We start from the raw sequence: 11,577 nt of genomic DNA, 5'->3' as shown, positions 1-11,577 counted from the left end.
AACCCTGAAAAAACACTGTGAAACCAGTGCAACAATACTGTAAGATTACTCAAACAAAAAATTAACCATACTGTGTTATTTCTACAACAAAGCCGTGATAACACTGCAACAACTCAGCAAAGCTACTACAATAATGTCACAATAGTATGTGACACTAATAGGAAAACTATCTACAACACATTGCATCACCTTGCAATTTTCCCTGGAAAAACACTGTAAAAATGATGTAACACTACAAAAACACGTTATCAATTATAAAACACAGTGACAAACATGGAAATGCACAACAGCAAAACTGTAATAACACCACACTCCTACACGTAGGAGTTGTAAAAGTACAGTAATCAGAAGTACATCACATCTGTTATGTGAAAAGGCTTGGCTCACATGTTTGGTTTGTTGTTTGTTGTTGCGCTTCTATGTATGTTACATTGCATGTTATTGTGAATCCCTTTGTTCTGGTGTGTCTGTGTGACGATTATATTAATGTGGGTTTATGTGGTATTTTTCTGCTGTCACACTGTGAGTCTGTTTTGCTTTTGAAATACCGTTGTATTACTAACTCTTGTGTGTGATTGTGAATCTGTCGTCTGTTATTGTTGATTTGTTGTCTGCTATTAGGTCTATGTTGTGATATTAGGAGTCTGATTTGTGATATGTCGAGAGTCCTGTGTTTTATTCTGTCTACCTTGTGTTATAGTAAGTCTGTTGTGAGCCATTGCGTCTCTGTTGTGCGAGTCTGTTTTGTCCTAGGCCCTTACCCTACTCTCTGCGCATGCGCTTCAGGCCGCTGCAGAGCCGGAAGTTGAGCAGTGAGTAAGCCCCGCAGACAGCTAGCAGCGGAAAGATTTAGCGAGTTCACAAAACTTATTTTTTAGGCAGAAAAAGTTATTTTCGAAGGAACCTCGGAGCTCATAGTGACCCACTACGGACTCCCGATGGATTGTGACCGGTTCTGGTACTTTATTTCCCGTGAAGAGCAGCGTTAGCGGCCTTTGAAAGAAGTTGTGATTGTTTTTTGGCGCTCCAGCAGCGAACGCTAGCTGCTAACTGCTAACGCTTTCTGGACGGACAGAACCGAGCTGCTGGAGATCCAAAAGACTCGGACAGAACATAGCTCCTTCTCCGTCATCCGGAGGTCCAGAAGATTCGGATGCTGGAAGTCCCTCCGCTGACTTAACCCGGTGAGTTTGAACTAAAGTACCCTAAGTTCACCCGCTATTGCTAAGAAGCTGCTGCTTACTAGCTGCCATTACAGAAACATCTCTGGGAAGTTTCATCTGCGTGACCAGAATCCCTCAAACTAATATAGCTTTGTGTACTGGTCACACCTGGCCAGCAAAGGCTAGTGAGGCTACTTAATGCTACCTAAACACGGAACATATCGTGTATTTGCACGGACAAAACCAATAATAGTAAAAAGAAAATCCGAACACCCGCACTGATAAATAACCTGTCAGTGACTCAAAGCTGCTGGCTGATTGATTGATTTACTGACTGATTGATCCGTAGGTGATGGATCAATCAGGCGTTGGTGTAATGTCTCAGTGACCTGGTCAACTACCTGAAACTACAAACAGCTGCACCTTTTTAATTCAAAATCCTGACTTTATTTATGTAATCAATAATCTATGATCAAATCAGATGCTATGGATTTGGGTCCAATATTGAAAACGAGAGCGTTGCAGTCAGTTAAAAGGGGGTGGGGGGAGTAATATCCTTTTTTTTTTGTTTTTAAGTTGATTTATATAGTTGTTTACAGGATTTTGACGAATTGTAAATAATTTTCTATGTGATATTTGCAGGAGAAAATAATTACAAAGAAACTTAAATATGATTACAATTTAGATTATATTTATAATCACACATTCTTTTGCATATTGCAATAAAGATGCATGATGATGGTTGTGCAAACTAACATCGTGCAGTATAGATCATATACTGCTGTGTAACAGGTATTGAAGTTGTATTATTTTTAAATTGAATATTATTGCAGTTAATCCCTGAATCTAAATTATACTGTTTCACATTTTTTATGGCATGTAGATTTTAAGCATTTGCTCGGAAATGTAACATGCTGCTGTATTTAGGTACTTGAACATTAATTGGCACACATTCACTTATTTTCAGGTGACTCAGACATGGTTTTGTTGAAGAACTTAATAAGCCCTGCTTATGTCGCTAATAGGAATGAATGAGATGGATAATAATTACACCATGGGTGTGTTTAAGTTATTATTGAAAGTTCTTGAAAACTGAAACGTTGCAATGGTAAATTAAAGGCTGCTTTTGAGGGGGCGACACCGCCGGTAGCATAATGGCAAATCTAGTGACTGGAGCTCAACCTGCAGCCGCAGACTGACTCATACTGACAGAGCTACCGTAAGTCAGATGCTTTCTGTGGATGTGACTAAAGTCGATTAGCCTTAAATGCTGTGTACACTTGAAATAATCAATGGAACCGAAAGATTTGAAGGAGGAGCCTGTAGGGAGTTTCCCTAACGTCTTCCATGAAGCACATTTATCACATGCTCTCATGCAGGTGAGACAGGGAAGTGGAAGACATCAGCTCAAAATTTGACCTTATTATTCGAGAAGTTTGTCAGAATGAATTAACAAATGTTTCGAATTGAGTTTTTGTAGTTTTAGTTTTAATTATTAAATTGTTATAAAAAGAGTTAAGTGTTGGTTGTCTGCTCAGGTTTGTAAGACAAATTTAAAGCTAGGTTCAGGACGCAGGGTCATATTGATTATGAGGTGACGCCTGATCACTGGATAAAGGGAAACTTGTCACTGTTAAAGTAAGTATTCTTTTCCTCCATGAATATGATGGCCACTAATCTTTCTGTGGATCTCAGTAACTAAAATCTATGTCAGCAGAGAGAAGAGGACTGGGAAAGTAAATCCAAGAAGTTGGATTTATCAAGAGTTTGAATGCATTGAACGTGAGATAAGACGAGCGCAAAGCATTCAGATTACAGGGACTCTGATGTGAATGCCCTCAGCTGATGTGTAGGGTCAGAGAAGAAATGTGAGTTATTAGTAATCAATATTGTTATAGCAAATTCAGCAAAAGTATTACAAATTCACATTTTCTAAATATTATGCTGCCCTATAGCTTACCAAATATTGGATCCAATTGTGATTGTGATGTTGCTCAGATTCACATTTCAATGCTAATTGCAATCTTAAAATATTGTGCAGCTCTATTTTACATGTGCATCAGTTTGTTTGTAGGTTTTGGTGGTTGTCGTTTCAGTGCTGCTCTTTGACAGAAGTCATCGACTGGGCTGGTGAAAAAGGAACAAGAAAGTCTTTGATCAGAATGAGTGAAAATGTATTCACGTTCTTGTTGTCTCTGCTCTGTTTGGGAATGTGTTTACCTGAGCTGCAGAACTTAAAGATGCTGTTAAAGTATTCATCCTATCTGGGTAAACAGACATGAACTAGGACACGCTGCGTCAGAGCTGTGAGGAAGACTGTCCCTCGTTAAGATGAAATTAATAATCTTCATTTCAGTTTTGCCTTCTCTTAGATATATGTGGAAAAAATAGTCTGTTTGACCAGATTCATTTTAGATTGGCACATTTCTCCTGTCTAAAATCTATCCATGGATGTTCCTTTTGAAGCAATGTAAGAATAAAACGAAGTGTCACATTACTGGTGAAACTGGCTCAGATCATAAACTCCCTGCATGTCTGTCACTTAGGGATAAATATCCACATTTTCAGGCTGGTGTCTTGTTTTAAAAACCTACTCAAGAACATGTTGCAAAACTTCTCAAATGTTTGTTTTACTTCAGAGGAGATTCTGCATCAGTTTGTAACGAGATGGGAGAAATTAACAGGCTGAATTTGTTTTTATCACAGCAGCTCTGCGTCTGCTACTCTCTGGGTCTTTCTCCATCTTATCTAAACTCTGGCTGGCCAGAAAGCCATCTTGACATCTCACTATTCCACCAGTAAACCATCATGTCTTCCAGTAAAAGTTTGATGCTCCCTGTGGGTTTCTAAAGAAAATCAAACACCAGGAAGATAGTTTATTTCCACAAATCCATTATTTATTCCTGTGATAATAAATAATGGATTATTTATTATCCATTATTTAATAAATAATGGATAATAAATCCATTCTTTAATAAATAATTAAATAATGGATTTAATTATCCATTATTATTGAATATCACCACTCTGATTTATGAACCGCGTTAGACAGCATCCTTTGTTTTTGAATGCTCGTCCCTAGCAGTCCTTGTATACAGATAATCGAAATTCTGCTTATGCTCTTATTAACAAGCACCAACTGATTAAACACCTGACAGACTTATGGAAGGAGTGAAAAGCAGCACTTGAGTCAGTATTTCTAACCACCAGCTGGTGATGTTCAATAACCCTACAGAGTTTATGAGATGCAAACAGTGTTACGGTCAGGATTTATTTGTGAATTATCACTGCAGTCCCGTTCAGTTGATTTCTGATTGATTTATAAACATGATATTAAAAACCCCTACAATGATTGTGCTGTATTTAGTATGTGGTGTTGATATTAAACGGCAGTAAGATTAAATGTTCCAGATTTGATTCACCTTTTTAATTTATGCTGAAACAACATAATTGTTGTTGGCTTGCATATGGCATTTGCTGCATTTTTTTTTTTTTTTGCCTTGGTCTCTGACAAGATTTATTCTTAAAAGGCTTTATGAAAATGGATAGAACTGAATTATAAGAAAACCAATAGGACCGGGTGAGGAATGTCCCATTACTGAAACAATTCTGTCCCGGTTTGATCCGCAGAGCTGCTGTTCCTCCCTGCAGACCCACGAAAGCTCTGATGATGGAAGCAGAGCTGCTGGAGGCTGGATCTAGGTGAGTTCCCCAGCAGCGTGACGCTACGATGGCCTCTCGGGTTCCCCGCTAAAGGCTTCCTCTGTTCCAGACGTCAGATGGTGCTCTGAAGAAGCCATGGGTAGCTGCTTAAGCTGTCCAGAGAAAGAGTCAGTTCCAGATAATCATCAGAGTAAATTCAAGGTGAGTTCCTGCCTCTACCTGCCCGCCTCTCCGCCCACGCCCTCACTTACTCACTAATGACCGTCCCACGGTCTTATTTCACAACCCGCGGTTCCTTCTCTCCTGTTCTACCAGTGAGAGCCAGACATGTTTAAGCTGTTCTCATTATTAGGTGGATAGAGCAGGTGAGTCACCTGGAGCTGATTCGTTAACGGAGCGGCGTTATGAATCGATTTTCCTGCATTAACAGCTGATTAGCGTGAAGGAAGTAGCTGTGACAAGTCATGTTGAACCAGCAATGGAGTTGCTTCAGTTCTGCTCCTGACATCCGATGTTCTCCGTCTGTGGATGATTTAGTGTGTTTGACGCCTTTGGAGTTCAGACAATCTTTACACAAGCTGCGGCTTAGAGTCGTTGTCCCTGATGGTTCACTCAGGCTGCTTTTGAGCTACCTCAGCATTTATATTTTGGATTTGAATTAGTAACCAATTTTCCTTGCATGGTGTCCTTCTACTTTCATTTACATCCCTCAGATGACTGTGAAAGTGTTTGGTGATGGAAAGAAAATGAACTTTTAAAAGGTTTGAGATTCCTCAACCTTTTTAAAGTTTATCAACCTTTTAGAAACTCATTTTTATTTGCTATATTTTTGGGTTGAAACAATGAAACGGATGGGCAAAGGTTACATTATCACTAATGTGTCAAAGGCAGGGTCCCTTTCAGATTGTAGTTCTGTATAGGACTGGACGAAATGGCTGAAAAACTTATCGCAACATAAGCATTTCATATCAGTCAAGATCTGTAATTATTGATTAGTTTTTTGTTTTGAATATGTGAAATGCTGCCAGACGGTTGGCATGATCTCTGCTGTTGTTTCTCTGCAGTTTTCTCTCCATGCCGTTGCTTAAGTGGTTTTAGAGACAGCAGTGAAACCTGAAACTGCTGCTGCACAAGTTACTCAACAGGTTGTTGCTAGGTAACCGAGGAGTGAGTTAGTTGACGCCACCTTGCTTAGTTTTGAGAGATTGAGCAGCTAAAGCCTTCCCTCTGCCTACATTTGCCAGAAAGCTGTGCGGTCCTAGATTGGAGTTCGGTGAATATTCAATATATTGAATATATTGACATATCAATATCAATAGATGATACATCATCAGATGTATCATCTATTGATATTGAACATGTGTCTCATCGCGAGATATATTTTTATTGGTTTATTGTCCAGCCCTCTGTGAACAGGCAACGAAAAACTCCCTTTGCACATCGCTTCATCGTTCACGTTACACAAGTAAAACCCCTGGTTTAAACTTCAGCAGCTCCGATACGACAACTTGCAAAGAAAGTGTTGACCGCCATTTCTGCCAAACCTCATCTTTTATCTGAGCTCAAACATTCAGTGAATCAGATACAGGTCAGGGATCAACATAGTTTCCACTTTTGACAGGAACTGGAGTATCGGGCTCTGGTTTGTCTGGGTGCATAGACTATAAGCCTCCCACCTGTCTCACTGCCTTCTGTGTTGGGACCAATCAGATGTGTAGTCAGAGCCAGACGTGATGGGATTGTGATGTGCTTCAGGCAGAAAGGCTTTTTTCATAATTTCAGATTGTTCAGGAACACCTTACATGTCAGGGACTCTCTGAACACTCGTCTCATGACTTTACCTTACACATTGCAGACACTTTGAAAACAATCGGATATTTATCCGTACTTAGCACCACAAATAGAAGTGTCACAAATTAGATTTTTGTTGTGTGTCTAAAGATCAGAATTGGACCTTTTAGACTGCCATGAGAAAGTCTGATATGGGCAAAAAAAATCTGATTTGGGTTGCATTTGCCTGCTGTGTGAATGTATTCAATAGCCATTGAGTCCTTTAATATGAACTGGTGTCGGCTCAAAAAGCTTCAACAGATTTTCTCCTTCTTGTTCAGATGACATATCCTCAAAACTAAATAAATCCGACTATCTGATGTGGAGTTCTGCAACAAATCAACATGATAATCAAATTTTCTTCGTGTTTGTTTCTGTGAAATCGCTGGATGCTAGAACTGCTCAGCTCAGTAAAGTTACAACCCTGCATGTGTTTTTCCGCTGCCAGGTGATCAATGTGGACGACGATGGGAACGAGCTGGGCTCAGGCGTGATGGAGCTGACCGAATCCGAGCTCGTCCTCCACACACATCGCCGAGACGACGTCAGGTGGCCCTACCTGTGCCTGCGGCGCTACGGCTATGACTCCAACCTGTTCTCCTTCGAGAGCGGCCGTCGCTGCCAGACCGGCCAAGGTGCGACTGTCAGATGAACCAATCAGAACAAACCTGTCTCAGACGGTTTCCTTTTGATGTGAAAATTTGTACTGTGCAGAAGAATCTTATGGTTGTGTGTTTTGTAGAAAGTCTTGTATCTGTTTTACTTGACATAAAGATGATTCCAGATGTTTAGGGGTCTCTTCAGACGCAGTAGGTCTAAAGAAGGAACAGAGGTCCCGCAGTAGAGTTAGGAAAGACTCTTATTGTCTCAAGGAGCTACACTAACATGTCAGAGTGACATGTTGCCCCCTGCTGCCCAGTCATAGCAATTAGAGATGACCCAACCAAGGACTTTTGATGTTTAACTTTGTCTTATAAGCTTAAATATCTAAAGATGCTGATCACTTTTGATTCAGAGTTTTTATACTAAAAGTTCCATTGTTCATCATTTTCCTTAAGCAAAAACATGAGATGGCACCTGTAGCTTCACTAGCTATCATTGTTTCCAGACACTCCATAGTACAAAGTGTTGGAGATCCAGTAGCACAAAATAAACAATGTTCAGGTATCCAGTTAACCTGATGTTGCTGCTGAAGCTCTTCACCTTGTGCTCCGATGAACTCCAGAGTTTTTTCTTACTGTAATAATCCAACATGACTTCCCCAAACTTGAAATGTTTTTACAAAACACAGCCATATCCTATCAGTTGCATTCTCCTTTTCAATCTTTCTAAATGATGAGAGGCAGAGAGCTCTGTCACGACAAGCTCCACCCTTTTGGTTACACTTTTATCAGTTTCCTCATCAAAAAAATACACCTAATATATTTGGTGAATAATTTTCTTAAATTATCTTTCCATGGACCCATTTGTGTCTTTAATACAGCTGATGATGATTTGAAACATCTGATTATATAGAACCACTGTCTATTTTATTCTCGCAGCATGTTTGGATGAATAGCAGTGGTGGAAATCTGATTCGATTACATTATGATGTGATTGCAGACTGATTATTGACACACCCACCCCTACAAATACATCAGAGCGATTTGTACCTCCAGCTCTTAGAAAATATTTTTTTGGATCTTTGCATCTTCCAAATTAGCTGGCAGCTGATTTTTGCCCCACATTGGAGCTGTGGAAGGAGGCGACGAGGAAACCTGGGAAAGAATGTTGAAGTGGAAAATGTTGAGGTTAAAGTTGCACTGTGTCTCTCCTCGTACACGCTCTCAGGACCACGAGCTGCTCAGGGTTAGGAGGGGGTCGGTAAGTCTCAGACCGGATGGGGGTGATCGGCTGATCAGTATTGATTATGCTGTGAATACACAGGGATCAATAATTGTGCTTGTGCCGTGTCCCCCACAGTCTCCTGTGTGTTTCCTGTCTTTTCCCTCCACCTTGTCTCTCAGGTGTAGAGACCAACTTCACATCATCTGTCAGTTGTCTTATTGTCGCTCAGTTGTCATATGTTGTCCTCCTGTCTGACCACTCGGAGTGTTGGGCTAAGGGTTTTGATTCATGTCAATAAACTATAAACTGGAGTTTAGACGGTGACAATAGGAAGATCAACAGAATCCGGTTCCCAGCTGCTTTCTACGGACTTGAACAGGTTCTGTTCGGTCTCATATAGGAAGGCGGGTGTGGATGACCACATGGATTCTTGTTATATGTTCCTATGAGCTCCAGTCAGCTGACCAATCATCTCAAAGTTAAAGTTCATCTCCAGTTAAACGCAGACGTGTGTGTGTTGTGATTTCTGTTTCTCCACCCTCTGGTGAAATCACCGTCTCATTTTCTTCAATCTTTCTGTGCTTGCAGGTATATTTGCCTTCAAATGCTCTCGAGCTGAAGAGATCTTCAACATGCTGCAGGAGGTGATGCACAATCACAGCATCAGTGTGGTGGAAGAGGCAGTACTGGACCCCAACCAGCAGGGGGCGCTCACTCCCGCAGGTGCGCACTTACACCAACTTTAATCTGATAAGTCCTGTAATCAGGAAATGACCATTTCTGCTTATGTCAGAGGTCATATAGTACTGTTGTTAAACTGGTGTGGGGTTGTCTTTTGGCTGCAGCTCTGGGTTACTCGGTACCTACGGTGCCCAATGGGGTGAGTCGGCTGCCCTCAGTGGGAGAGACACCGTCTCACCCATCCACACGTCACCCATCTGTGGCCAGCACCCGGCTGCCGTCTGTGGGAGAGGAGTCCACACACCCGCTGCTTGTGGCTGACGAGGCGGTAAGATGAGTGCCGATTAACATTCACTTCAGACAGAACCTGAAGTTCTCCTTTTGCTAGCGAGAAGTGGACCTGATATGGCTGATGCTAATGCCGCTGCTTTCTGTGTTGCAGGTGCACACCTATGTGAATACCACGGGGCTCCTGGAGGACCAGCCCAGCCCGCTCACTGTCGTCACCCCCCTGGAGAGCCCCACCTCACCACAGTCTCAGTGTCCTCCAACCCCACCGCCTCCTCCCAGGGCCCGTGTGGAGCCCGTGCCCCCCACGCCTCAGCCGGAGCCCCAGGTTCTGCTGGAGCCTCAGGGAGTGCGCTTTGTGCTCGGCCCCACGCCTGTTCAGAAGCAGCAGATGGAGAAAAAGAGGCAACAGGAGCTGCAGGAGGCCGCCGAGCTCCGAGAGACTAACGGCCCCATCCCAACCCCTACCCTGGCCGAGCCACAAACCCCGCACTCCAATGGGTCCTCCTCCAACCCCGCCACGGCTCCCCGTCGCCACCGCCCGCCTCCCCTAACCCCCGACTTGCAGAATGTCAACAACTCAGCCCAGCGGCGCACGGCTCTGCTGGACTATGAAAACCTTCCGGCACTGCCGCCGGTTTGGGAGGCGAGGAAGCCGAGCGCCGAGGAGGAGGAGAGCGCTGACGGCGGTCTGAAAACACCGTCGCTCAACGGATACAACCACCACACCACCCACAGCCTGCTGCAGCACTCCTATTCCCACCCGCTGTCCGCTGTCCTCGAGCCCTCACACAACTACGTCAACACAGAGAACGTGACTGCGCCGCTCAGCGCACACCGGCCCGACACGGCCCGCCGACGCACCGACGGTCCGACCATTTTTAACTTTGACTTCCGCCGGCCGCCACTGCCGGGCCACATGGAGCCGCCTAAAACTCTGAACTACATTGAGGTGGAAATGGACAGCGGCGGTGGCGGCGGACATAAAGGTACGTCGGACGGCAGCAACCCCCACACGCCTCGCACCCCCACCTCCCCGCTGCCCCCGACCACGCCGACACGGCGCACCGAGATGTACGCTCTCATCGATATTGAGCGCACTGCCGCCATGTCCAGCCTGCAGAAAGCACGGCCACGAGACGATGGCACGTCTCGCAAGACGAGACACAACAGCACGGAGCTTCCCACTAAGAGTGCCGCATGACTTTCTGTGGTAGGCGCGGAGCCGTGCATGGACTCCACTCAGACAGGAGCTGTCCACTTGAGGAGGTGGACTGGTACTATAGCAGATGTAATACCTCTGATGATCATGATGTAACAGACTGCTTTCATTATATGGTACACGTCAGTATTACTGAACAAACATTCCAGTTATCCTTTTGTACGAGTCACTGCTGCTGTAAGATGACACATGTACAGTAGATCTGACAATAAATGTCTGCTTTTATTTGTACTCGCTTTCGAGCGCCTCGCCTCTTCTATCACCATCGTCATTCTCACACCAATCGAGTTTATTTGTATATCACAATTCAACAAAAAAGCAGTTCAAAGTGCTTTACATCAAAAAAACACAAAAATCGACAATTGAAACATTACATTTTTCTAAGTACCATCATTAAACATCAAAATGTTGGTCAGTGTTTCATTTATAATGTTTCAAAAGCAACTTTAAGCAGGTGGGTTTTTGGTCTAGATCTAAAGAAACTCAGTATTTCAGCTGTTTTACAATTTTCTGGAAGTTTATTCCTGATTTGTGGTGTACAGAAACTGAATGCTCCTTCTCCATATTTGGTTCTGGGGATGAAGATCAGACCAGAACCAGAAGACCAGCATCGTGGTCCCACATCTTTCATCCTTCGACCTCACAACATCATCACACATCTTCACACTGCAGCATTATCACAGCAATGTGTTATATACAGTGATGGCATAGTTATTTTTGAAAAAGTAACTTTAATCGGATTACTGATTACTCCTTGAAAAAGTAAGTTACATTAAAAGTAACATTTTTACTTTGAGCAGATGTTGACAATAATGTTCCACCACCTGTGAAAAATACAATGAGCTTTCCCAAAACTTAATTCCAAGTCATTGCATGATGGTAACGTCAACTATGTGTCTCTAC

At 42.9% G+C, this 11,577-nt stretch overlaps 1 protein-coding gene across 1 annotated transcript; it reads left to right on the top strand.

The window, feature by feature from the left end:
- The first annotated feature begins 577 nt into the window (after window positions 1–577).
- Window positions 578–10,910, top strand: frs2b (fibroblast growth factor receptor substrate 2b). The gene is made up of 7 exons (XM_015004728.2): window positions 578–1,184; window positions 4,794–4,865; window positions 4,936–5,027; window positions 7,105–7,291; window positions 9,072–9,206; window positions 9,329–9,492; window positions 9,607–10,910. The coding sequence occupies exons 3-7, from the start codon at window positions 4,962–4,964 to the stop codon at window positions 10,654–10,656; spliced, it is 1,602 nt and encodes a 533-aa protein (XP_014860214.1). The 5' UTR covers window positions 578–1,184; window positions 4,794–4,865; window positions 4,936–4,961; the 3' UTR covers window positions 10,657–10,910.
- Window positions 10,911–11,577: the final 667 nt, after the last annotated feature.

This window comes from Poecilia mexicana, unplaced genomic scaffold (genome assembly GCF_051168715.1).
Source record: "Poecilia mexicana isolate PSO_F unplaced genomic scaffold, ASM5116871v1 scaffold_6, whole genome shotgun sequence".
NCBI classification, from domain to species: domain Eukaryota; kingdom Metazoa; phylum Chordata; class Actinopteri; order Cyprinodontiformes; family Poeciliidae; genus Poecilia; species Poecilia mexicana.
Note: the sequence above shows the minus strand (reverse complement) of the source record. Positions and strands in the feature narration are given on the sequence as shown.

Bases quoted from the DNA above. Each gene is read 5' to 3' on its own strand.
- frs2b (XM_015004728.2), top strand. From the start codon at position 4,962: ATGGGTAGCTGCTTAAGCTGTCCAGAGAAAGAGTCAGTTCCAGATAAT. The intron at 7,292-9,071 runs GTGCGACTGTCA...CTGTGCTTGCAG, and splicing joins TCGCTGCCAGACCGGCCAAG to GTATATTTGCCTTCAAATGC. The intron at 9,207-9,328 runs GTGCGCACTTAC...TTTTGGCTGCAG, and splicing joins GGGGGCGCTCACTCCCGCAG to CTCTGGGTTACTCGGTACCT.